At 53.3% G+C, this 27751-nt stretch overlaps 1 protein-coding gene and 1 long non-coding RNA gene across 2 annotated transcripts in view; one reads left to right on the top strand and one right to left on the bottom strand.

Annotated features, from left to right (window-relative positions):
* The window catches only part of LOC109549247 (uncharacterized), a 30829-nt gene extending 6246 nt beyond the window's left edge, over window positions 1-24583 (bottom strand). Inside the window, exons 1-3 of the mRNA XM_073805251.1 lie at window positions 24503-24583; window positions 23498-24398; window positions 572-2154 (exon numbers count right to left, since the gene is read on the bottom strand). Of these exons, the coding sequence (XP_073661352.1) occupies window positions 2099-2154; window positions 23498-24398; window positions 24503-24583 (1038 nt within the window). The 3' untranslated portion in view covers window positions 572-2098. The remainder of the gene's footprint in view (window positions 1-571; window positions 2155-23497; window positions 24399-24502) is intronic.
* Window positions 24584-25240: 657 nt separating this feature from the next.
* On the top strand, window positions 25241-27206 carry LOC141277191 (uncharacterized). The gene is made up of 2 exons (XR_012328166.1): window positions 25241-26111; window positions 26373-27206. It is a non-coding gene; the product is annotated as an uncharacterized lncRNA (long non-coding RNA).
* Window positions 27207-27751: the final 545 nt, after the last annotated feature.

The following is a 27751-nucleotide window of genomic DNA, read 5'->3' as shown; positions in this document are numbered from 1 at the left end:
GAGGGCTCGGGGCCCGCTCTGTCACTGCAGCCGGCATCCCAGGCATTCGGTGGCCCCGCTGCAGCCCACGCACTGCTGGGTGGGGGTGGGGGTGGGGCGTGGCGCAGCAGAGGGGCAGCTGTGGCCACATGGGCGTGGGCGTGGCCGGCGCAATATGCATGAGAAAGGGACCATCTCTGCAGCCAGCCCCTGGAGCAGAGGAGGAACAGAACAGTCCCCACAGGAATCCGCTTTGGCTGCTTGCTTTGCTCTCCAGCAGTAAGAGAAAGACGACTGGCTTAGGCTGGAGGAGGGGCCTATCCGCCAGAGTGTGTCAGGACCAAGGGTCAATTCCAAATCCCAGAAAACCTCTCTAAGAGCCCTCTGGTTCTTATAAAGTGGTCAGAATGGAAATAGGCTCCTCTCTCCTCCAGCGTTTGGAAGCACTGAGAAAGGCAAGACAGAGCTAAGGGATGGGGTCCAGGTGGGTGGGCACGAGCAGGGGAGGTGCCCTGGGAGGGTAGCAGCAGGGGACATGCAGAGGCTGGGGGGGGTCACAGCAAGCGCTGTCCTTGGTCTGCATGAAAGTTACCCATCGCTTCCTGGACCTTGGAGGCTTTGTCTTAGTCATTGGGGTCAGAGGCGTCAGCCACTGGCACGTGGTTTCGCCTCAGGGACATGGGTGAATTCCTATAAGCACCAGATTGGAGAACAATGGAGAAAATCAGTGGGACAGAGAACCGGGGAACTCACAGCTCAGTGTCAATGAGCACGGACACCAAGGGCAGAAAGGCAAGGACCCAAGGCTGGTTTAGCAGACTCTGGGGGAGTGCAGGGCCCCTTGATGAGTTATCCCGGGCTCGTGGTCCAAGACCTGGAAGAGCCACCACTGTGTCTTGGTTCTCCATCTTCTGGTGGCTTGGGTCGAGTTCCTGTGGCCACACAGCTCACTGGACCCAAAGCTGGCATCGGTAGGTGGAGCTGGTGGGACCCAGAGAACTGAACTGTTGTCTCAGCTGAGCTCCCTTAGAGGAACCTTTCTCATTAGCCACCAGAGCAGAAAACACCACCAGCTTCTCATCCTTATCAACTTCCTGGGCCTGGTTTCAGCTGAAAAGAAAAACTCTCCCCAAGGCAGACACATCTCCTAATACCCACACAGGAACATTCTCCAAAGCGTATGACTGCATTTGAAATTTGCCTCATGCGGAGAGAGAGTGGAGGGTATTCACGTTCAAATCATTCGGCAAAGCGGGTCCGCAGGACAGTGACATCACCCTAGGCCCATCTCTAAGGACACGAGCCCGCGGTTAAGAGTAGAGTCTGGGGACTTCCCCGACAGTCCAGTGGTTAAGATTCCGCCTTCCAATGCAGGGGGTGCAGGTTCGATCCCTGGTCAGGGAACTAAGGTCCTACATGCCACAGAGTGCAGCCAAAAATTAAAAAAAAAAAAAAAAGAGTACAGAGTCTGGAGCCAGACTTGGGCTCTTGGGCCCTCTTTCTATCAACTGCATCCTTTGTTACTTTAAAAAAAAAAATCTATTATTATTATTTGGCCACGCTGTGCGCCTTGTGGGATCTTAGTTCCCCAACCAGGGATCGAACCTGTGCTCCCTGTAGTGAAAGCGCGGAGTCCTAACCACTGGACCACCAGGGAATTCCCATCCTTTGTTACTTCTGCTCTTTGTACTTCTGTTTCTTCTCTGCAAGACAGGGATAACAACAGACTCTTACTCCTGAGATAATACATTTAGGATGCCTAGGACAGGGCTTCACACACAGAAAGTGCTCATAACACTGGTGATCGTCATTCCTACGTGCAAGCTTCTCCCAGCCAGAAACCACCCATGGCCCAGGCTGTGCGCCTTTTTCCTTCAACACCCGTGAGCAGGCCGGCTCCGGGGGCCAGAGAGCTTGCTTCCCCGGCAGCCCTTACCAGCCGACACGGCGGGGCAGAGCCTCCGACGTCCTGTCCCGGCGTCTCACGTGGCTCGAGTGTCTTGCCTGTTTCTTCCCTCTTGGGCACAACAACGTGCAGCACTTCTAGGGCAGTATACTTGCTGATTGCTTCCTTCATTATTACTCACAACAACCAGCTAAGACACTGCCAAAGAAACACTCACAGCTGGCCCCGCTGATGACGGCGTGCAGGCCTGTCCTGCTTCTCCCTAAGACCTGCGGATAAAGAAATGTGGGGAGGAAAGAGAGACTGGAGGAGAAAGCTGAGACCGGCAACACATCCCAGCAGGGCAGGCCCTCGGCCCACTGACCAGGAGAAAAAAACAAGTCAGCACTTCACTGGAAGAGAAGAAGTTTGAAAATGACGGTAGTTTAAAATCCGCATGTCTGGGCTTCCCTGGTGGCGCAGTGGTTGAGAACCCGCCCGCCAATGCAGGGGACACGGGTTCGTGCCCCGGTCCGGGAAGATCCCACATGCCGCGGAGCAACCAAGCTCATGCACCACAACTACTGAGCCTGCGCTCTAGAGCCCGCGAGCCACAGGTACTGAAGCCCGCGCATCTAGAGCCCGTGCTCCGCAACAAGAGAAGCCACCACAATGAGAAGCCCGCACAACGCAACAAAGAGAAGCCCCCGCTCGCTGCAACTAGAGAAAGCCCGTGTGCAGCAACAGAGACCCAATGCAGCCAAAATAAACAAATTAATTAATTAAAAATAAAATAAAATAAAATCCACATGCCTACATGAAAAGGAACAGAATAAAGCGGCACTGGCTGCTCCCCGATCCCTGGCACTGGGTAGACTGGATCCGTCAGAGTTCTGGAAGAGGAGGCATGGATTAAGAGATTTATGTCAAGAAATGGGCGCATGTGATGGCAGGGGCTGGTAGGCCAGGCTGAAATCCACAGGCTGGAGACTCCTGGGCCGGAGCCGGCGCTGCTGTCCACACACGGAATTTCTTCTTTCTCGGGAGCCCCAGCTGTGCTCTTAAGGCTTTCAACTGATTGGATGAGGCCCACCCAGTTCTCTGGGATGACCTTCACTCAGAGTCAACTGATGGTGGATGGCAACCTTCACAGCAGCACCTAGATTAGCGTTTGGTTGGGTTCCCGGGTCCTACAGCCTGGCCACCTGGATGCCTCGAACTGACCATCACAGAGAGGCAGCCTAAAGATCTCATGACTCACAGCTTTGGATGCAGACCACCCATGGGACAGTTCCTCTCCTGTGTAGGTGGGGGGACATGTAGGGGGTGTTCTCAGTGTGACCCCTACCCCAGCACAGGAGGTCCCAGAAACCTGCGTTCCAGGCAAGGGCATGCAGGTGAAGGCAGCTCCTGAGCCAGCGCCATCTCTCTGCCTGAGAGGAGAAAGCCCCTGGGAGGGCCTCCCACACACGCCGCAGGGGGAGGGTGCAGGCTTGTCCTTTCTTGGCTATGAAATGTCCAGTGGGGGCTGATGGGAGCGCCCTCTTACCTCAGTCCTCTGCCCCCAGACAGGTGAACGCATAATGCTATGTCCAAAAAGCAACCCAGGGAGGACCTTCCTGGCAGTCCAGTGGTTAAGACTCTGAGCTTCCATTGCGGGGGGGGTGCGGGTTCAAGCCCTGGCTGGGGAGCTAAGATCCCACGTGGTGCGCAGCGCAGCTTTTTAAAAATAAATTCATTTATTTATTTATTTTTGGCTGTGTTGGGTCTTCACTGCTGTGCGTGGGTTTTCTCTAGTTGCAGCGAGCGGGGGCTACTCTTCCTTGCAGTGCGTGGGCTTCTCATTGCGGTGTCTTCTCTTGTCGCAGAGCATGGGCTCTAGGCGCACAGGCTTCAGTAGTTGTGGCTCACGGGCTTAGTTGCTCCACGGCATTTTGGGGCAGGGAAGCCCCCCAATTTTTTTTTTAATTAAAAAAATAAATAAAAAGCCAGGCGAGACCTTAATTGTTATCTTTCAGTGTGGAAAAAATGTCCCAATATGTCCAATTCTACCCCAAAGGTAAGTTCAGGCAGAGGACATTTATCGGGTTAAAGCACCGGTTCTCAGCTTTCCTATGCATGAGAGTCGCCTGGGGGCTTCCCTGCTGGCGCGGTGGTGAAGAATCTGGCTGCCAATGCAGGGGACACTGGTTCGAGCCCTGGTCCGGGAAGATCCCACATGCCGCGGAGCAGCTAAGCCCGTGCGCCACAACTACTGAGCCTGCGCTCTAGAGCCCGCGAGCCACAAGTAACGAAGCCCGCGCGCCTGGAGCCCGTGCTCCGCAGCAAGAGAAGCCACCGCAATAAGAAGCCCGCGCACCGCAACGAAGAGTAGCCCCACGCTCGCCACAACTAAAGAGAAGCCCGCGCATAGCAACGAAGACCCAACGCAGCCATAAATAAGTAAATGAATAAATTAAAAAAAAGAAAAAAAAGAGTCGCCTGGGAGCTTGGGAAAGGGGCAGATTCCCAGCCCCACAGCGGAGCTTCCGATCCAGCAGGTCTGGGAAGGGGCCAAAGGCACTTTCTGCAGTGACCGTGTCCTCCGGTAAATACAGGGACAAGAGGAGTCCAAGTAAAGGTTCCCCCCACCCTGGACTCCCAGCCTAGGCCGGCCCAGGTGGAGGACCCTGGAAACTGGAAACAGAGGCAGGCTTCCCAAGGTAAAGACAGCTACGGGGAAGCAAAGGGGCTGTGGCACGCCTGGCTGGTGTGAGCTCTCCGGCTGCAGACCTGCACGTGGCACTGCTGCTCAGGTGGAAGGGCCAGTGAGTTTCCCTGGGGCGGGGCACATCCTGAACCCAGCAGCGAGCGGTCTGGAGCCGGCGTCACAGAGTGTGGCAAGATGGAGACAAGGGACCTGCCACGTCCTGGTCCAGCCCACCCTCAGGCTCAGAAACAGTCTTGAAAGGAAAGACAGCTCAGGGACTTCCCTGGTGGTCCAGCAGTTAGGACTCGGTGCTTTCACTGCCCGGACCCGGGTTCAATCCCTGGTCGGGGAACAAAGATCCTGCAGGCTTTGTGGAGTGGACAAAGAGCAAACAAAAAAACAGAACAGAACAAAATAACAACAACAAAAAACACCATGGCTCAGAAAAGCATGATGGGGAGCTGGAGGCCTCCAAGCCAAACCAGACGGACCTCCTACAGCTAAGCAGACCCTGCCCCCGATTTCCATGCAGAACCCCACTTTCTGAATCTAGGCAGTTACCTGGATGAAGGGGTCTGCCTAGGGAGGCTGCCTCCCCCCACCCCCCAGCCCAGGCACCAAGGGCTGATCAGCCAGGGCCCTCAGCTGGAAAGGACAATCTTTCAGCCAGAGAGAGGAGGCCGGGACCTCAGGAACAGTCTTCAGTCAGAGAGAGGAGGCTAGCGTGAATAATCAGTCAATGTCCCCAATTTCCTGTGTTCCATGAAATACAAAACACACCAAGTCAGCAGTCTTTCACCAAATCAGACTTTCCTGGAAAGTCACAACCCAAGTGAACATACTTTTTCAATGTACTTTCCTTTCTACTGAAAGGCCTTTGGTCCAGTTACCAGGCGAGCTTCTGCTGCATTAACACAAGATGTTTAAAAGGCCCGGAGTTCAGTTCAGAGCTGTGATGTTAAACAGACTTCACTTCTCTTCTTACAGGGGCCCTTTGGAGCCCCAAGCCTAACACATCTTGCTGCAAAGCCACTGCTGCTGGGCCAGGGAACCAGGGGGCAGACAAGAAAACCAGAAGTCATCTTTACCAGGGGCGTTTTAAGTTCCTAGCACTTAAGTTCTAAGCATTAAAGAAAAAGTGGATTCTGGTAACAAGGCTCTTGGATGTTACGATGCCTGGGAAAGCAGGACCCCCTCTCCGTCCACGGAGATGTGGAAATTCACTCAGGAAGCCTTCCTAATTCCACAGCGCGTCTTTTGGAAAGCACGAATGTCCCCTTCATGCACCCACCCGTCACATACGGGCTTGTGAGCCTGTGATGTACCGGGTGCTGAGGACTCCATGAGGAGGATGTCCTGGGCCTTGGGGGATCCATGGAGAGAGAGAGACAGGCAGGAAATCACGACACGCAAGATCACAACCGTGAGCAGTTCTGAACCACAAGAACAAGTGCTTTGGAAGTGCCCGTCCCGGTGGAAGAAGCACGGTACTCAGAAAGACTCACAGTTTTGCATCGCACACACCTCCGCAAAGGCTTTGAAAGGAATCCGTGATGTTTAATACCAGCCCTAATGTCCTCTTGCGTTTCACAGTGATGTCAAAAGCTGGAAGAAATTTTTCTGTCCTTGCATTGATTTCATCCAGAAAACCTGACCCCGTGGCAGGAAGGTGATGGCAGGTCAGAGATCCTTCCAGATCTTCAGGTGATTTCAGTCCAGGTCAAAGTGGGGGCAGAGACAAACCTGCCTTAAGAGTGGGGTCTCAGGGTTGGGGCAAAAAAAAAAAAAAAGACCTCAAAAATTACTGTCAGGTCCGTGTCCATCGGAACCAGCTTTCCCAGCGTTGCAGCCACCACCTCCATTTTCCCTGAGGTTTGGGAGCTACCTGTGCCTGCCCTGGAGAAAAGAGAAAACTCCAGCGAGTTCCTGGGAGGTGATGCTGGTGCAGGCCCATCCCTGGCGGACCCCACAGTGTTGTGGGAAAATGGCAGATGGCTCTGGGGAGCTGCCAGCCAGAACCCTGTTGCTGCTGCCCTTTGCAGAGCTGGAGACGTGTTCACCTAACACCTCTGAATATTTAGAACTCCTACTGTTTCCTATTCCGGTTCTTAGGGACGGAGCCTCGAGCAGCAGTTTCATCGAGAAGGAGAACTCAAACTCTTAAAAACCACCGGCCCAGATGCTTAAGGAAGAGGGCCTCCTGGGAGGTGAAAGGCTAAGAGTGGACCCCACAATGATCTGAAACTGCCCTTGCATTAAGGATCGAATATAAAAAAATACACATATTTTAGGAGCAAGAGTCGTGGTACTGCCCCCAAGTCAGTTACAAATCTGAATAAATGTAAATTTCCAGATAGCAGGTAGCGCCCCAAATCCACACCCTCTCTTCTGCTCACAGACCCTGATTTGGTTCAGGTAACCCACCCTCCTCTCCCTGATGGGCCTCACAAATTCCATCACAATAACCCCCTCCCTTGCCACTAATTGGCTGGGGCTGGACACGAGGCATAATTCTGGCCAATGAGATGTGTGGGCAAGTCAGCGGGGGAGGGCCTTGGGAAGGGCTTCCTCACTTATAATGAGAGACCCCAGGAAGAGCCAGGCAGGAGGGGAGCTGGTGGGAGACAAGTCAGTATGTGGAGGACGGCAGAGCAGAAACAGGGACAGAACCTAATTCCCCGACCTTGCTAAGCCCTGGATATAACCCATCACAAAGCTGCCCGACCTCTGCACTTATGATTTATAAAAATTTTAATGTTCTGATTGTCATTTTGAGTAGAGTTTTCTCCTACTTGCAGAGGAAAGAATCCTAATCAATATATCGCATGATCTAAGCAATTCAGGCACCACAAATTACCTTGGAATAAAAATTTAAAAAAAAGCAAACCGCTTAACAAAAAAGTCTCTGTCACAAAAGTTTCAACAGCAGAAACAGCTTTCCTGTCCTCTCCCTGTAAAGTGCAAGGGCAATTTGAGACCATCACAGCATCTGCTCTGAGCAGCCGGGTGATGTTCCGGGATGCTGGCAGATAGGGGAGGGGAAGAGAGGAAGAGAGGAAGCGGTACTTACGATTTAATGACGCCAAACAGGACAAAACCAGTCCCTGTTTGGGGTGGGTAGTCCTGGGTTTGTTCTTCAGACCTGTGCTCTTTCCCTTCCTGCCCTCAGGCCAGAAATCCCCCCAAAGACTAAGGGAACAGCTCCCTGGCTAAATAAAATCTGGGTGAGAGTGCTGGAGACCGGCTTTCACAAGTCTAGTCTTCTGAACAGGAGAGGTGATTTGAAACTTCAAACAATTTCAAAATAAAACCCAGCCCAAGGGCTGTAATATAAATTTTGAGTTTTGGGAGAAGCCCAGCACTCCCCGTGCTTCTCTGAGTAGGGATTGAGGGCAAGGCAGCCCCCAGCCCGAATCCTCCTTATGGAAAAGGAAAACAGCCCACCTAACCACGACAAAGTCTTCCACGGGCTCTCCATTTGCAGTTACAAAAAAATCTCATCGTTTCTGGACCCTGCCTTCCTGATCTGCCATTCAGCATCCAGGCTCCATAAGAAATTTGCTTTTCAGAACCAAGGACCGGACAATTAGACCTGTTTTTCTAACGTCAAGGTCAAGTTTCCCACACACAGACAGAGCAAATCCTCTCCAAACATGCTCACGGTTTCCCCCGAAAATCCCAAAGGCCTTTTTCTCAAGTCATAAGTGTTGCCTGAAGTTGACAGCAAACTGAACCAGCAGAAAAGATAAGACGGTGGGTTACCTGGTTTGTGGGCTGGGGGAGGACCCGGGATGAGACCCTCAGCTGTGGCCCTACAGCCGCAGGGCTGGCTCCACCTGTCCGACCTGCCAGGCTCTCCGCCACACCTCCAGGCCTGGGCTCACTGCCAGTGCCCGGGCCCGCCATAGGTGTGCGTTCACCTTCGGAGAACTGCCGGCACACGGGTCTCCCCCACTCTGCTCCCACCCTGTGACCTGCCCCCCCAGCCAATCAGGCACTGGAACATCTCTCCTGAGTCATCTGGATTCTAAATCTAAAGGGAAGAGGAAGGAGGGAGGGGAAGAGGGAAAACCCAGGCCCACGTCCGCCCAGCGCCTCAGTGATGGTCAAAGGTGAAAGCAGGTGGGACCAGTGAGCCTGGGCAGGGCCTTCACGGTGACGGTCAAGGTCAAATTCCAGGGCTGCTCTTTCCCTCTGGGTGGCTATTTTGGGAAAGCAGCTTTGCGCCAGCAGTCGACAGACTGGCTACTGCGGACGCTGGAATCCGGAAGACTCAGAGCTCTGCCAGCACCGGCACAGGTGAAGGCAGGGAGAACAGCCCCACAGAACAAAAGGCAAGTTCCGGGCGCCCCGGAAACTCCACTCTGAGCACCCACAGGCCCACCCATGCCTCATGGCTCCAACCCTTTAGTGAAGATCTCTGGGCACCTGGAGCAGGAACTGTCTGGTTTGTGAGAGGAGGTCCTGACTTGCTGTGTTAACCTGGGGCTGATGGGCATGGCCGGCGGGGCTGGTGGCATCTGGTCCAGCAGCATCGCTGGTTATCACCGTCCTGCCAATCCAGGATGAAGTGCACTTGGCGGTCAGATCTAGCTTCTGTTTGTTCCCTTCTGTTCCCTTGCACTGTTCTCTGGCCCGTCCAGCGTAAGTTGACAGCGAGCACGGAACTCTCGGCACTGGCCGAGTGTGAGGCCACAGGCGGTGCCGGGCGGGAGGGGGGCCGGGGGTGGGGTGTGGGCAGTGGGGATCGCGTGCTTCTGAGGCAGCCAATTAAGTCGAGCCTCTGGGCACACTGAGATCTTCCGATAACTAGAGTTTTCGAGTGCAAGGCAGGTTCTAAGATCTAAAGCCCCCACTAGGAAACCGGAACCCATTTCCCTAAGGAGTCGGTGAGGGACAGAGCTTAACTCCTTGACCTTGCTGAGCCCTGGATATAACCCACCACAAAGCTGTCCGACCTCTGCACTTACGCTTTATAAAAATTTATAAAACTTGAGGCAGGAAAAGGAGCCCAAGAGAGGACCAGTGGCGGAATTCAGACAGAACCCAGCCTCCTTCTTCCGGGTTACAGCCTCGATCACCAAACGTGGGTAGGAGAAGGCGTGGCCTCCGACCCCAGGGTTACGTCTACGCTGTGCTTTGTGAAGCCCCGTCTCAAAGCCAGCGGCTTTCTCTGGGGCCCCAAGAGAGGCCACAAACAGGCCAGGCGCCGCTCAAGGGTCCTGACGCACGGCAGCGAGGCGTGACTCTGGGTGGGTCCCCCGGGGACCTGACTGCCTCCCCATCCTCCCTCTCCAACAGCCAGTCCTCTGCCTTCTTCTCCCGCCAGTCCTGGGTCAGAGGTCTCAAGAAAATCCCCCAAGCACTGGCCAGCTTCAGACCGCCCTGACCCTTACATCATCTGCTAGTTACTGGGCTAAGACCTAAACGAATGGGAGAGGAATGCTTGGCGATTTCAGAAAACTGAACTGCAAGGGTGCTCACAATAAAATTGTCAGCAGGAGCCCTGCTTGCCCTTGAACGCTCTGCCTCCAATCTGGTAGACAGGAATCTTTCACATTTACGTACAAAGTCCCATGATAAGTCACTTGGGATCCCCCAAAGTAGGAAGGCTGCTTGTGGTTAGAGCTGGATGAGTCAACGAAACAAAACAAATGAGCTCGATGAGGTCAGCTTCTTGGAAAAGGAACAAAGAAAACTGCACCCAAGCGAGAAGCAGCTTACGATGCCAAGGCAGTGGTCACTGAAAGCCCATTCTGAATCTTCGAGGCCGGTGGCTCTCAATGGGGGCGATTTTGCCCCCCGGGGGGAGATCTGGCAATGTCTGGAGACCTTATCCGTGGTCACGAGTGGAGGCGGGGATGCTCCTGGCAACTCGTGGGTACAGGCGTGCTGATAACATCTCACCGTGCACAGCACCGACCCACAGCAGAGAATGACCCGCCCCAAATGGCAAGAGTACTGCGATCGGGAAACGCCTCTAATACCACGAAAAAGATTTTCCTCTCTTCTTTAAAAGTCCTGGACAAATGGTCACCTTTAATCACCGGCCATATCCCTCAGACCAGAGGGCCACCTGCTACCTGCTGAGCCAGGCGATCACAGGTCAGTATCTTTGCAGGGGCCTCTAGGAACAGACCCCAGCTTGGGCGAGCTGCCAGCTGCCCCCAGCCAAGGGTCCCGATCCTCAGAACTGACACCCCCCGCCCCCCGCCACTGTTCAGCTGCGGAGACCTCCCAGTAAAGCCATGGAGAGTCCTCACCACCACAGCAGACGACCTCACCTGTGGCAGGTGCTTCCCGGGCGTCAACGACCTTTCACTTACTTTGTCTCGCCCCAATAAATAAGAGCCTTGCCCATTAAAGCCGTCTTTCTGCGTTCCTGACCTGCCAGGCCAGTGGGACACGCCGGAGCCACACGTCCAAGTGCACAGGGGGATGGGGCAGGGAGAGCCTGTGCCCACCTTCTCATCACATGAAGGCAGGGCACTGAGGGAAGCTGGGAGCTGACCGAGACCCCCGAGCTGAGTCCAGCCAGACTCCATCCCCTGCCTCCCCTGAGCGTGGGGGGCATCCGAGGAACAGGATTCGCAGAGTCACTCCTGCCGGGTGAGCCACCAGGGACCGGAGCTGGGCCGATGGCACAGCATCTGGGGGTCACCTGGCTCTTAACTGCAGACTCTGCAACCGAGGGTCTGGATGTGAGTCCCGCAGGGACGGGGGCTCTGGAAGGACACAGAGCCCATCACGCTCCCGGAGGGTTTTCTGCCATTAGGCTCAGCCAACAGTCAACAGAAACCACCGCAAGAGCTGGGCGGATGGGAAGGCCCCACGCCCAGGCCGACAGTGGCCGCCTCTGCGGAGCTGGGACTAAGGGGAGAGGCAGGTCGGAAGGGGCCCCACCCATTAACTTCATCTACCTCTGAACTGTGTGACTTTTTATGAGCACTGCTACTCATTTTATAACTTGAAAAGAACATTAACACAGCTGAAGAATGAGGGCAGAATATCTCGCGTCCACGCCTCCTTTCCTGGGAGCACGCTTTACCTGCCCGGGAGTCTCTGCACCGCTACCTTGATCGGGCTGCTGACCCCGGGCACCAGACCCCAGAAAGCTGCCCCAAGGACACTCTGCAAAGGCCAGAGAGAAAGGGATGAGACAACCTAACCCAGCGTTCCCGCTAACCTCAGGAAACAAGAAGAGTCCAGGCCGGGAGGGAGGCTGCCGGCCCGACATCCCTGCATCTCCTGCCAACACTCCCTGAGCAGCTGGCTGTCACCATGATGGTGGAGGAAGGTCATGTACGGCTAAAACGTGTCTCCCCCTCACCCCTCCACCACACCTTTAGGCTCAGCGCCTTCTCGCCACCCAGTCTGCTCACGACTGGAACAAGGCCCAGCCTCCTTGAACTGCCACGCTGACCTTCGTGTACCTCGCTTCGGACCCGCGGAACCCGAGATCTGGTTTTCCACGTACAATCAGCTTCTGGCCTGGGACCCAGCATTGTCACCATGGCTCAACCACTCACTTCTCTCCACCCCTGGAGTTCTGGGCTCCCCTCTGCTGACTCTTGTTACCCACAGCCTGGTTGAATAACTCACACACAGGTGTCCCCAAGACCATTTGCCTTCCCAGGTTCCCCTGTCCTGCATGGGGGGGACCCAGACACCCAGAGACAGGGCTGGAGCTGGGGGGACAGGGGTGACCCAGTAGGACAACTCACATGCTCTCACATTCTTCTGGGCGTCTACTTCACCACTAACATCAAAGGAAGATTAGAAATGCAATGTTTGGCCATAACAACACCACATTTTAACAGTATAGTACACATTGCAAAATGTAAAGAAAAATGGATACGTTGATAAAAGAATATTCAAAATAAGTAGTCTAAAGTTTGTGTGTGTGTGTGTGTGTGTGTGTGTGTGTGTGTGTCTTTAGCTTAAGGATATACAGGTACAGAGAAGAAAACACAGGCAGAACAGTCTTTGACCATAAATCAAAGCAATATTTTTTTGATCTGTCTCCTAAGACAAAGGAAACAAAAGCAGAAATAAACAAATGGGACCTAATTAAACTTGAAAACTTTTGCACAGCAAACCATTGACAAAATGAAAAGACAACCTACTGAATGAGAGAAAATATTTGCAACTGACATGACCAATAAAGGATTAATATCCAAACTATATAAACAGCTCATACAACTCAATATCAAAAAAACAACAACAACCCCCCCGAAAACCAAAAAGCCCGATTAAAAAATGGGCAGAAGACATGAATAGACATTTTTCCAAAGAAGACATACAGATGGCCAACAGGCACATGAAAAGACGCTCAACATCACTAATCATCAGGGAAATGCAAATCAAAATCACAATGAGATGTCATCTCACACCTGTCAGAATGGCTATTATCAAAAAGACCACAAATAAATGTTGGCAAGGATGTGGAGAAAAAGGAACTCTTGCACACTACACTGTTGGTGGGAATGTAAACTGGTGCAGCCACTATGGAACACAGTATGGAGTTTCCTCAAAAAAATAAAATAAAAATAGAACTACCATAGATCAAGCAATTCCACTCCTGGGTATATATCCCCCCTCCCCCTAAAAAACCCCCGAAAACTCTAATTCGAAAAGATACGTGCACCTCAGTGCTCACAGCAGCATTGTTTACGATTGCCAAGATATGGAAGCAACCTAAGTGTCCATCAACAAGTGAATGGATAAAGAAAACATGGTGTATATATATACACAATGAAATACTACTCAGCCATAAAAAAAAATGAAATTTTTGCCATTTGCGACAACATGGATGGACCTGGAAGGTATTATGCTAAGTGAAATAAGTCAGACTGAGAAAGACAAATACCATAAGTTATCACTTATATGTGGAATCTAAAAAATAAAACAAATGAATATAACAAAAAAGAAGCAGACTCACAGATTTAGAGGACAAACTAGCGGTTACCAGTGGGGAGAGAGAAGGGGGAAGGGGCAAGATAGGGGGAGGGGAATAAAGGTACAAGGTACTATGTAAAAAAAAAAAAAGCTACAAAGATATATTGTACAGCACAGGGAATATAGCCAATATTTTAAAGTAACTTTAGGTGGAGTATAAGGTGTAAACATTTTGAATCACCACATTGTCCACCAGAAACTAATATTATAAATCAACTATACCTCAATAAAACAATAATTTAAAAAAGTAAAAAAAAAAGAATATGCAGGTACAAAGGCAAACAAAACCAGTATTCCCAGTGGGCTAGACGGAAAATGCTGCCCCTTGGATGCTACGGAGATGCTGCCCCTCTGGTTCCCGCGAGAAGGGAGCAGCTCCCTAAAGCCCCAGTCTGGGAACTGGACTCTGGAAGTTAACTGGGGTCTGGAATGCAGGGGTGGGAGAATGGAAGAGACACAGAAGCCAAGCAGACATGAACTCACTGCACGGAGCAGTACATTAACGGGGGAACCTACCCACGGCCCCACAGAGGGAGGCTCGAACATCTAGTCTAGTTTATGAGGCAGGGCAGGGCAGGAGGACCCGACGTCCCCATGTGATCAGACAGCTCAAGGCTGGCCTGCCAGGAATTATAAAGGAGGGATGTCTGTGGACCCCAAGTGCCGTCCGCTCTGCTCCTGTCCCTACATACTGATGGCTCACTTTCCACCTACGCCCACAAGTATTCAGCGTCCTCAAACCCTGCCTGACCGCTGATCCACTGAGCGAAACCTGTCCTCAGAAGAACCGGACACCACAACCTGCAAACTGGCTGGCTTAGCAACAGCCTCGCTGGTTCAAGGGATTTTGCACCTGACTGTAGAGCGAATTTGCCTTCTGGCTTAAGCCAGAAGAATGAAGCTCTAATCTGTAAACTTGAGCCACAAGCCAGCTCACTGAAGGGGACTGGGCGGGGGTGGCAGCGGAACGGAGATTTCCCCGAGATCGCAGCCCAGAACCTTCGGCTCACTCGGATGCCGGCTCTGCTGCCTCTGCACCTTGCGGGGCCGGCCTCTCTGTTTTGAGCGCCCACTTTCCAGCTTCAACCAACAACCCTTACTCGTCCCTCAAGTCTCGGTCAGCCCTCCTCTCCTGGGGGAGGCACGGTACATGCCCTGGCCGTGGGCCCCCACGCCCACCCCGAGCATCACCCATCAGTGCCCCGGGCTGCTGTCAGAGTCCGGAAGCCCTGGTTCACATCCTCTGCTCGCTAATGATGAGGCTGAGCTGCAGGCGTATCGTCTGTACGAGAGGACGCACAACACTGGTTGAGACAGCAGATGGGAACGTATTTCAGAAACCGTAAATGTAAGGAACTATGTCTACATGGTAGACCCTCTTGAGCACACCTGATTTCAAGGTAACAGTGATTTGGACTCTTCAGAAGTTTGTTCGTTGGGTACCTGGAACCAGGAATGCCGCAGCCCAAAGGGACAACGGTGTCAGTGTGCAGGTGCGCTGACCCAGCTCGGGGGAGTCCACTTGACTGAGCGCCTGTGCTCGGAGCCGACCTCAGGCATCTGGAAACGCCTCTGCGACACTGAGAGAGGACATTTCTGTTGTTTTAAGCCACCCAGTCTGTGGTCATTTGTTACGGTCGCCACAAGACCCTCAAATACCCCTGGGGTCGTCAGGGAACTCACTGCAACAGGAAGAGGGAGGGGACAGGGGCTTGTGGGGGAGGAGTGAGAAGAGACCTCTGAGCAGCCTGAAACTCCTGCCCTTCCTCAGAATGTACTGTTACCCCCAATACTGTGCTCTGTTCATATCCTCACTTTCTGTTATCAGTACTCTCCTTGGATAAACCTAGTCACCCCAACTTTACAGTTAGATGAAAGTCAAAATCAAGTAAACGACGTGACTAATATTAAAAGCAACGCATCAAAGCTTTGTTTGCAAATGACACCCACTCCCTTATTCTGATGTTGGGGTGGGGCACGATTGCCCTTGAGACCCACTGAGTAACTCGTACCTTACACACAGTGCTAACCTGCCGCAGGGATGGGGGTTTCTAGTCCCGCAGCAATTTAGAAGCAGCCACTCAGAAGGGAGGAACAGGTTTGCTGCAATCGGATTCACTGACAAGACCGAGGAGAGACAGGTGAGGGTTGCAGAGCCAGAGAAGAACTGCGAATGCTATAGAGCACACTTACTAACGCGTACAACAGCCCAGCGCCCTGAGGCCGTCGTCCCACACTGCACAGCACAGCCATGCACCTTCAGTGATGGTCTGGCTCAGCAGGAGAAGGTAAAACAGTGTTTATTCTGCTTTAAGAAGCATACTGTTCCCTTTGTCCGCCTGACCCCCGCCCACGGTCCTAGGCAGAGGGTGTCCCACCCTCTCCTCTTGTGAACTCTGCCCTGGATGCAGTGAGGGGACTGGCGCAGAGCTGGGACCACAGCCCAGAAGGGGCTCACCAAGCGTGCCAGCCGCGGGAACACATAAATGAATGGATAAAGGAACAATAAGAGATGGGTGAATTTAAAGTTTTGATTAAATGTCTGAATTCCTCACTGGGCTTGGCCTCTCTCTCTGCTGACTCTGCCTCAAGCTCCCGTGGCTCTGTTTCTCTTTCATAAAATTCCTGGGACCATTTAACCATGGAAACAGCCGTGACGATATTAACGAGGGCAGTCCTCAAAATCCAGGGGGATCAGGAAAAATTGTAAGAAATGCCGCCAGTGTCTCAACTTTTTAAAAAATTGTAAATTGCTGGCAGGACAAGAAACTACGAGGAACAAAAGGTCCACAATAGAGTTAGAAATGGTGGTGGACAGACCCTTCAGGCCCCGTGACTGTGGCCACCTAGTGCTCAGGCCCTTGTGCCATCCCCTCCCCTTGGGTATGGATGGGACCCGGGACTTACTTCTGAACAAGAGAAGAGGGCTAAGGTGGCAGGATCGCGGATCTCAAAGTGCCTTCACACCATTCGGGTTCTAGGTGGCCCTGCAGTCTCCCGCACATCGTGCGTGAAGCAGCAGAATGACCACGACTGCAGACTCTGAGCCATGTTACCTGCATTCAAGCCCGGCCTCAGCCATAACCACACTTGTGCCCAGCAATGTAAACCCCCTACACCTCAGTTTCCCCATATGTAAAATGGGTACAATAGTAGCTTCCTCACAGCCTCGTTACGAGGATTAAATAAGGGAATATTTGAAAAGTGCTTAGCACAGCGTGCGGCACACAGTAAGCACTCAATAAGTGTTTGCTATTTATGCATTACTTATTCACCTTCTGTTGTCCTGACTGGACGGTAAAGTCCGTCTGGGCAGCGATGGTCTGTCCTGCCCACGGTTGCACAGAGCCTTGGACACGGGGTGGATCACAGAATACTTGTGAATGATGCGATCCTCTGTGAGGCAGGCAGGACGGGAATTTTTTATTCCGAGAAGATGGATTGAGAGATGTTAAATTCTTACCCAACAGCACAGAGGAAATGAGGGGTAAAACAAGGACCATCGCACTACCAAACAGTGTTCTTTCTATTTCTCCACTGCCTTTAACACGACTTCTAACAAAGTTAATCTGACACGTATTTAAGGATAACTGTTAGCCTTCAGTACGGTAATTAGACTTAAATGGAAACAATTCACATAACTGAACATAATTAGCACTATGTGTACACACTCAAGCTTGCATTTCTGGAAGCGTTCTAGAGAAGGTGTGATTCTCTGGTGAAGAGGAGGGAATGAGAGGCTGGGAAGGGTTTGCTTTTAAAAAAAAAAATCAGGGCTTCCCTGGTGGCACAGTGGTTAAGAATCGCCTGCTAACGCAGGGGACACGGGTTTGGGCCCTGGTCCGGGGAGATCCCACATGCCGTGGAGCAACTAAGCTCGTGCACCACAACTACTGCGCCTGTGCTCTGGAGCCCGTGAGCCACAACTGCTGAGCCCACGTGCCACAACTACTGAAGCCCGTGCGCCTAGAGCCCGTGCTCCGCAACAAGAGACCACACACCGCAACGAAGAGTAGCCCTCACTCACCGCAACTAGAGAAAGCCCGCGTGCAGCAACGAAGACCCAACACAGCCAAAAATAAATAAGAAAATAAAATAAATAAATTTATTTAAAAAAATTCGGTGTAGAATGATGTGGCTTAGGAGTGGCTCGCAGGGAAGGGAAGTTTTGAAGTACGTTGGGGTTAAACGGCTTTTGAGGGGATGGGACAGTCCTCAGTGGGTGCTGAGGTGGAAAGCTCTCGGGCCCCACGGTGCAGGCTTGGTCTGAAATATTACTCTGGGCCCGTCCTCCCTTCTCTCCTGCTAAAAGGCCACCACAGCTGCCTGCTCACCCCCGCAGGGTCTCTCTACATCCCAGCCAACATCCCTCCCCTGGCTCTGCCCCATCAGGGAGGTGGGCTTTCAGGGCAGGGAGATGGCTGGGTGGTACCCAGGGTAAGTAAATTCAACACAGGCCCCCAAGTAGCTGTTTCTCAGCAGATTATCCAGAACTGTTTCTCTGTAGCTCCAGGTTGGAGGCAAGGGATTTGAATTTGCTTTGGGTTTTGGGTAGATAATTCTGAGAACCACCACCTACCTTGCGGTGATCCTGGAGGAGGAACTGTATCCATCAGTGGCCGATGACATGGTCCAGGAATTTAAACTTGCTTTACCCCATCACTGGTGGTGAGTTTCATAATCAAAGGGGGTTATAACGGCAGTAGTCACCCACTTTCAAGTCTAGCTTAATTAATTTTGTTGTGAGATGATGTGACAGCTTCAGAATAAGTTTAACGCCAAGTTTAGTAATCAATTCAGCTCAAGTCACCTAACACCCCTCCCCCAGTATGGACACCCCTCCCCCACTACTGTCAGGCCGGCTCTTTCTCCTCTGGATGGAACGTCCCTTTCCTCCACCCACTTTCTTCATAGGGAGCCGTGATGCACCCAGCCCGCGGCTGATCTGCCAGGAGGAGGATGGGCCCGCTCAGAGGAGGCGATGAGAATCAGGCAGGAGCTGCCCAGCCCGATGCTAAGTTGAGGTGGGGAGGCTGGGAGCAGTGAGTCAGCACCCTTCTCAGGAAGGGACAAGACAAGCGTCAGATGACAGTGCAGTAAGAGGTCACTGTCAGATGACAGTGCAGTAAGAGGTCACTTGGTACCATGGAGGTCAGGGTGGGGCCTCAGGACTAGACTGGTCAACCACGGGCGCCATGCATGAGAGCTGCCCGGGGTTGGTTACCACCTGCCCACAGCCAGGGATATGGGAGCAGAGTGTATTCTTTTTGCATCCACCCAAGGCATTTTGCTCCACTTCAACATCTGCAACACTAGTTAACAACAAAAATGAAAGCATCAATCTTTTTTTTTTGCCGTTCGTGGGCTCTCACTGCTGCGGCCTCTCCCGTTGTGGAGCACAGGCTCTGGACGCGCAGGCTCAGCGGCCATGGCTCACGGGCCCAGCAGCTCCGCGGCACGTGGGATCCTCCCAGACCGGGGCATGAACCCGTATCCCCTGCATCGGCAGGCGGACTCTCAACCACTGCACCACCAGGGAAGCCCGAAAGCATCAATCTTTAGGAAGGGGAAGAAAGGGATATTTGCAATGCAAAAATCCAACACACACAAAAAATTCCCAAACCTCACTACATTATATCAGTGTAAAGGAAGGTTCTTCTGATTTAGTGAAAGTATTAAATATCTGTGAAAGCAAAGCTCGCTATCACTGATGATACCTAATGGCCACCACAACGCCCTGCTGCATGGCTGATGTACATTATCTCATTTATTTTACACGGTGACGCTACGAAGTAGGCCCTAACATAAGCCCAATTTTACAGACGAGAAACTAAAATCCAGGAAGGTTAAGTCCTATTTCCAGATTCAAGCAGCCAGTGACAGAGATGGGCCTGGAAGACAAGCCCTTGACTTGAAGCCATGTGCTTCATGGACGTTGGGGAACTGAGATGCCTTTGAATGGAGAGAAAAGACCCATACCTGCTAATGGACCCCAGCATCCGGCAGCATCTGCATGGCATCTACAGCCAGACCCAGAATGGGAGGGGACGCCCAAGGTTGGCCACCAAATGCTTTCATTCCTAAGGACTCTTTCATTGAAATTGGGATTTAAAGTAGCCCCTGCCAGCCCCCCCCCCCCAGCTGACTAACACACACACAACAGCCCTTGTTGTCAGACAGATTAAAACAAAATGATGCCGATTCTTTGGGTGCTGGAGCCAGGACTCTCTTTCTCAAGATGGGGTACAAACATGAGACACAGGCAATCCCTTCAGCAATGGCCACCGGGGCAAACTCAGCAGGAACTGCTGGATGGCGAGTTTTGGGGGGAGCCTGCATCCACATCACTCCCTAGGGAGGTGAGTTCCAAGGTCTTCCTCACTTTTCAGCAATCAAAAATGAAGATCAAAATAGATAACCAACAAGGACCTACTGCATAACACAGGGAACTATACTTAATATTCTATAATAGGGCTTCCCTGATGGCGCAGTGGTTGAGAGTCCGCCTGCCGATGCAGGGGACGCGGGTTCGTGCCCCGGTCCGGGAAGATCCCACATGCCGCGGAGCGGCTGGGCCCGTGAGCCATGGCCGCTGGGCCTGCGCGTCCGGAGCCTGTGCTCCGCAACGGGAGAGGCCACAGCAGTGAGAGGCCCGCGTACTGCAAAAAAATAAAAATAAATAAAAAAATTCTATAATAAACTATAAGGGAAAAGAATCTGAAAAAATACATATATATGTATGTATAACTGAATCACTCTGCTGTACACCTGCAACTAACACAACATTGTAAATCACCTGTACTTCAGTGAAAACAAAACCAAAAAAATATTGCTAAGACCGATATCAAAATAAAACAAAACAAAACAAAACGAAGATCAGACCCCCCACGCTCTCCCTGGCAAACAGAGACCTGAAGATGTCAGGTGCTCTGCCTAGGCCGGGCGGCAGAAGCGGGCCTGTTCACCCAATATTTGACAGGGTGTAGGCCTGGGAATGAAGACGGGGCCTGGGGATGGGCTGTCTGTCCTCCAGCCACCCCTGTGGGGGAGGGAACCTCAGCCATTCCACTCTACCAACTCCCCCTTTGTAAGAACCCTCCACCCAGTCTAACTCCACTACCTGTATCAGACTCCTAAATACGCCTCAGGCATCCCTAATTTTGCTAATGCCATTCCCTTCAATTTACCTTTCCCTTTTCTCCAACTGTCTCAGAATCCTGGCTGCTCTCCCAGGCTCAGATCAAATCCTTTCTACTTCCACAAACTACCATGACCTCTCCCCAGCCCTGTTGAGTCCCTGAAATCCCAGCCCATTTACTAACCCATTACATTCCCCACTGGGCCTATAGATACTCAGTACTGCACAGCAGTCCTCTGACATTTCACGTGTCCACCCATCCACCTGACAAATATTTATTAAGCACGTACCATATGCACTGTTCTGTCACTTCCCTTGTCCATTCTCTCCTCATTTCCCAAGGTGGCTCCTTCCCACCTTCTGTTCTGCCGCAAACCTCCCCCCCGCCCTCCCTCGGCAATCTCACCCGGTCTCACGGCGTCGGTACCATCTTAGTCACTGAGACCCCCTGCGCTGACCTCTCTCCAACACTCCGATGGCTAACAGGTGACCTACTGTAGCCAGATCAGACCTCCAGATCCCCCATAAACCCTGCAGCCTGCGCCTCCCAGTTTTCCCCACCTCGATAAATGATTCACCCATCTGTGCGAGCCACAGACTTCAGAGTCATCGTCGTCTCCTCTTTTTCTTTCTGCCCATCCCCCCATGTCCATCCAGCAGCAGACTCCTTCGGCTCTGCCTTCAAAACCTACTGCCTCTATCCTCTCCAGGATACAGCCCTAGCCCAGCCACTGTGGTTTCTAGCCAGACCAAGGAACAGCCTCCAGCAGGTCTCCCAGCTGCCACTCTTGTGTATTTTCGTTACACAGCAGCCAGAGTGATTGTTTTAAAACATAAGATCATGATGTTTGCAGCTCAAAACCCTCCAAAGGCTGCTGAACGTCACCCTTTGGATTTCATTCTAAGTCCTCAAGGCATACAAAGCCCCTGCCTGACTTAACCTGTTACCACGCGCCTCCAGCCTCACTGGCTTCCTTGCAAATATCTCAAATGCACCTTTGCACCTGCTGACCCTGAAAAGCCCTCCCCTCACCTCAGTGACTTAACAGCTCCCCCCGCACTCTTCATCCTCCAATCCCTTCACAGCATTTATCACGACCTAACATTATTTGAAATATTTATTTTGTTCATGTATCACCTCTTTTCTCCATCAGAAGATCAGCTGCTCCACAAAAGCAAGGATTTGCCTGCCTAGTTCACTGCTGTATTCTCAACGCTAAGTGATGCAGGCACACAGCAAGGATTCAGTAAGTATTTGCTGAGTGAATGCATGAACGGGTGCTGCCTAGTCATTTTCTCGTTGCATACGTCTGACCTCCTCTAACCCGAGGCTGAGCAGCCTCTAACCAGAGGCAGCATCTTGTACATCTTTTCATCTTCCTGTACCTCCTAGCCCAGCGGCCAGTTACAAGGGCAAGTTCAGGGCTGGGAAGACAATCAGGTTGCATGATCAGTGGAAGGTGCTGCCTGACGTGCTGTGACAAAAAGGACCCGGAGGCCGGTCTAGGTTTAGCATCATTGATTTGTGTGCCAGGGGTCCGGGGTGGCGTGTAAAAGTGTGGTCCTTGGGACTGCCCAGCCTGTTAACCAGGGGATTCTTGAGGCGGGGGAGAAAGCTGGATTGGCGGGCAGAGCAGGACGGTCCTGGCCAGTCCTAGGGTTTGGGAAGCTCAGGAAACAGGCCACTAACCCACAGGGCAGCTGATGCCAGTGGGCCCCAGGGTACCAGCTGATGCTGCCCCATCAGCCCTCTGCTCCTGGAAAGACCCTCAAGGGAAATGTCAGGGAGTACAGGAGCCCCGCCTCCTGCTCAGCCCACCCACCCCAGCCATGGCTACACAGAGGCTCAGGGGAGCGGCCATTTGTCCCAAAGCTCTCTTGGGCCTGGGGGCAGAGGCAGAAATGGGCCCACATAACTTACAGGGCACCACTTTGCCTTCCCGACAAGATTCCTGGCTACAGAGCTCCACAGGCACTTATCCAGGACGCCCAGCCACTTCCTGCTGCAGGAGACCAGCACGGATGTAACAGGAGGGCACGGGCCCTGGGTCTTTCTGCCCAGCCATGCTGTCCCTTTGCTCCCTGTGCCCCACCAGGCACAGAAACGGTGAAGGCACTGGAGCAGGTGCCCATCGGCGCTACCAGCCTCATTCACTTAAGCTGGGAGAAGGGGCGTCCATGCACTGCCGCCTGCTGCTCCCTGCCGGGAGGGTGGATTACCAGAAGCGCCCTCCCTCGAAGTCTTCGTCCTGACCTGCCGCTCCCAGGTTGGACGCTGTTCCCACCACTGGAGGGGGGGTAGAAGGCCGGCGTGGGCAGGAGAGGGAATGGGGGGAGGGTGGAAGACGGTCGGCGGGACTGCAAGTCTGAAACCCCTTTCTCCTGTTCCTCTCTTTGAAACGCGAGTTGGCGGACTCGACTTCTTATATAACACTACTTTCGCGACCAAAGCACTCTTCACATCTGAGACTTTTCACGACCACCTTGGGGGCAGTTTCAATGCCCCCACTTGCAGGAGGTCAAGGCATTTGCTCCGATAGCACGTGGCTGAGCAGCGGCAGGAAGACCAGAGTTCCCATTTCCACCCCCAGACCAGGGAGCCCTCCTGCACCCACGACGGAGAGTGAGGAAGAAAGAAATAACCAGCCATGCAAAACCCGAAAAAGGAATCCTTTCTCTCCAAAGATTATGAAATCGAAGAGCATTTTGTTGTTTCTTGGACATTCTTCTTTCGACTCGGAGGCCACACAATTCAACAGGCTTCCCATTATTATTATTGTTAAAGTACTTAGTTTAGCTCCTGCCTCCTTTACCAACTTTCACACTGACAGAGAACTCAAGCGTTTACCTGGGCTCAGCCTTGGACGGGGCGAGCAGGTCGCGCGGGCTTCCAGCCTCCTCCTCCCCGGGGCTTGGCTCCAAGGCTCCCGCAAAATCTCGAAATCGCCCCGGATCTGCGCGGCCACTGAGGGAAGCAGCCCGGCTCTGAACAAGCCCAGGCAAGTCCAGGCAGAGTCCGCTTCTTGGTCCTCCCTCCTGCGCGCACCACACGGCCCCGGGGCGAGAGACGCGTCTCTCCTGCCCCAGGAGGGGCAGGTGGAGTCGACTCGCTCCAGACAGGCCGGGCGCCTGCAGCTCCTCCAACTGAAAAGGAAAAGGGCCCAGGTAGGGCAAGGAGGGGCGGTTGGGGGCGGCGCCAGCCCAGCGGAGCAGGGCGGGAGCGCCGCAGGCGCCCGGGTCACGTCGGGGCAGGGTGGGGGGTGTACACTTTGACAGAGGCCCGGGGCGCGGCGGCGGGGAGCGCTGCTGGGGGACCGGGCGCGCTCGGCCGTGGAGCGGGTCCCCCCGGGCACCGGGTCCCGGGCCCTCCACCGCAGCCGCCCGGCTGGGCTGGTGCTGCCCTGGTGACAGCGCGGACAGCGCAGCGCCCCTCGCCTCCGCCCGCCGCGGGATTCAGGGGCGGGATCCCGGGGCGCGCTCCCGGAGCCGACGACCGGACTCCACGGCCATCGCGACCCATCCGGGAGCTCCTCGCCCCTCCGCGGCGGGACCGAAGCCCGGGCGGGCCGAAGTGGGCCTGTAAGAAAGCAAACAGAAACCACGCGGCCGCCCGCCGCGATGCCCAGCCCGCGGGCCTCTCCCCGGGAAGAGGGAAAGAGAAACCCGCGTCCCGGGCGCGGGCGAGGGAGGTGCCCTGGGTCTGGATTTGCCGTGTCCACGACATTGCCAGCCTGGAGAGCTAGGAAGCCCTACGCAGCCCCGATTCCAGGAGACGGGAAAGGACTTATAGGGCCAGAAACTGGCACCCCGCTGGGGCCACCGCCCGCCGGCCCGGCGCCCCACCCCCACTCACCTCGCCTCCAAGTTCCGGCGCTGAGGGCCGCTGGGTGTCTGGGCTCGCGCGTCCCGGGGCGCAGAGGCCGGCGGCGGGCATCGCCCAGGCGCGGCGCTCGAGAGTCGGGTGCTACGGGCGGGGACCGCGTGAGGCAGGGCTCGGCTGAGCCGAGGGGCCGGGCGCAGCCCCCAGCATCGGCCTTAAAGGTTCCCGGAGGCACCAACGCAGACTCTGGGAGGCGCTGCACAGCCCACGAAGTGCGCGCCTCCCTTTTCTCCCGTTTCCACGCTGCCCTGCGCGTGGCGCGGGACGCCCCCGGGGTAGATGGGGGCGCACGTGCAGCAGTGGCCCTGAAGACCCCTCTCTGCTGTGCGGAGGGGGCTCCCCAGCCCCTCTCCCTTCCCCAACCACCGTAGATCACACCCAGTCCGACCAGGTTTGGACCTGGGAGACGAACTGCCCCGCGGCCCGCGCGCCCAGGTATGAAGGAAAGAGGAGTTCCCGGGGCCTCCCCATGCGAGCGCTTCTGCCCTCAGGGTTGTTGCAGGACTGAAATCGCTTCCTCCGAAGCAAACCCTCCTCGCAGCCTCAGCGCTTGCGACCCGGCAGGCACCTGTCTCCTCCACAGACGCAAAGCTGACGGCGAAGGTCTTCTCGGCCCCGTGAGACTCATGAGGCTCGCACTGGGAGAAAATGGTCCTTGAGGGGGAAGCAGCCGCTGTCCAGACGGGTAATCCCATTTGGGCACACGGGGGGGGGGGGGTGGGCAGGAGGAGGCCAGGTGTGAGCTGTCCCCATTGGACAGACGACCGTCCCGAGGCTCACAGGGATGAGTCTGCGTGGAGTCCATGTTCCCAGACTTCCCGGGGTTTCTAGAATAGTCCTAGAGAAGGAAAGAGCCAGTCAGCAGGTGAGAACGCCCAGGTGCATTGGATAGCTGCAGGTCAGGTCTACCTTTCCCCACACCAGCAGTCCAGGGGAGAGGACAATTCCCCGCCCACCCTCGCCCCAGGGTGGCCATCGCCGCGGAGTAGATGGGGTGGGGAAGGCTTTGAGGATCCTGAGCACAAGCTGATGGAAGGGAAAAGGGGGTTCTAATCCTGATTCAGTGTGTGACCTCTGGCAATAATAATAATAATAATAGGGACTTCCCTGTTGGTCCAGTGGGTAAGTCTCCGTGCTCCCAATGCAGGGGGGACCAGGTTCGATCCCTGGTCAGGGAACTAGATCCCATGGGCATGCCGCAACTAAGACCTGGCACAGCCTAAAGAAATAAACAAATAAATATTTTTAAAAAAATAGTAAAGCTAAGTCACATTGAGTGTTCAGTGTGCCAGGCATCACCCTAAACCCACCCCAGATCATCTCTTTCAATCCTCAAAACAGTCCTATGAGATAGGTACTAGTACTGCCCCATTTTCAGGTGAGAAAATCGAGGACCAGAAGGTAAAACTCGGCCACCATCGCAAGGAGGAGAGTGCGGGGGTGGAACCGGGACCCACATCCATGCCTTTCTGACCCCCAAGCCTCACTCCTTAAGCACCTGCCATCTGGCCTCAATTTGGCGAGTTGCTTAGCCTCTCCAAGCCTTGGTGTCCTCATGTGTACGGACAGCGTGAGGCCCATGGTATGGATTCAATATATATTGGTGGAATGAATGAATGACCCCCCCCCCCCAGCCCTCAGAGTAACTGTAAGGACTGCAGTAGTGGAGTTCCTGCACGTAGCAGGCACTCCCATGCATTCGTCAGCTCATCAAAGGAACCTCTATGGAGCCACAGGCCCAAGGAAGCAATAGTTTCCTGCTCCAGGTGTATAGACACTTGGGAGCATTTCCAGCTGAGACCTCCGCCCTCATTGGTTCTTTCTTCTCATTTTCTTTTCAAAGCCGCCAAAATGCCTTGCCCTGGGCCACTAACAGATGAATAAGTACACTTGGGAGACACCAGACCCTGGTAACTAGAGGACTGAAATAACCAGATTTGTATCCACTTTTCCATCCAGAGAAGCCAAACCGTATCTAGGCCTCATTTTTTTTTGTCTTGAATCATTTTTGTGGAAGTGAGGACCGGCTGACAAAGGCCTCTCCATGTGCCAAAGTCTGTCTCACTACTTCCTACCCCAGGATGTTGAGCCCATTTGTATTTCCCCTAGAATCCATCCAGCACCCGGATGTACACACGCCCCTGACTAACAAGCAAAGGGGCTACGGAGAAAGGGGGCTACAGAAGGAACAAGGACAAGCTTCCATTTATGCCCCCCGCCCCAGACACAGCTTCGAAACAGTGCACCCGGGAGGCATTCATGTCTTAAATCTAACCACCGAGGCCCCAGGTGTGCTGTTCCCCAGTCGGCCTAATGATGATTGATCTCGTCCAAAAATGTGAATTAAAAAATAGGATAACGATGTCCTGGGATTAGATCATACTGACGGTTGCACAATTTTGTGAATCTAGTCATCCCTCCGTATCCAAGGGGGATTGGTTCCAGGACCCGCCTCAGATCCCAAAATTTGAGAATGCTCACCTTCCTTATATAAAATGAGGTAGTATTTGGATATAACCTAGGTACATCTTCCCGTATACATTATATCATCTCTAGATTACTTATAATACCTAGTACAATATAAACACAATGTAAATAATTGTAAATTTAATGTAAATGATATGTAAATAGTTGCACCAGCAAATTAAAGTTTTACTTTTTTGGAACATCCTGGAAATGTTTCTTTTAATTTTTTTCAATCCACCGTTGGTTGAATTCACAGATACAGAACCTACGGATACAGAGGGCTGACTGTATACTAAAACGCACCAAACTGTATACTTTTAAATGGTGAAATTTATGGTATGTAAGTTATATCTCAGTAGGAAAAAAAGAAAAAAAAGGAGTCACTATTCTTCCTTACCGCCTGGAAATACATGGCATGAACCCAGCATGAAAGCCCCGGCACTCTTGATAAACAGTAACTCCCCTGACACAGAAGATCTAATCCCAGTGTGGGTAACACGAGGGGGTCAGTCATCCTATGGCTGCAGCCATTCTGCTGGGGCCCTGGTTGTGGCCATCTCAGGAACAAGCGGCCACAGGTCCAAGGCAGCCTGCCTTTTATGCCCTCGAATACAGAACTACGGGGAGACAGGGTCCTCCTAGACTGGACCCTGCAGAAGAAAGGGGGTTTGGGGGAGGACTTTCTTCTTTGCAACCCTGCATCTGTGAATGAAAAATGTTGCCTGCCATACAAGTAAACAAAGGGTGTTGCGGCCA

The sequence above is a fragment of the Tursiops truncatus genome, chromosome 1, assembly GCF_011762595.2.
Source record: "Tursiops truncatus isolate mTurTru1 chromosome 1, mTurTru1.mat.Y, whole genome shotgun sequence".
Taxonomy (NCBI): Eukaryota; Metazoa; Chordata; class Mammalia; order Artiodactyla; family Delphinidae; genus Tursiops; species Tursiops truncatus.
The sequence above is the reverse complement of the archived record's forward strand: the minus strand, read 5'-3'. Positions and strand labels throughout refer to the sequence as shown.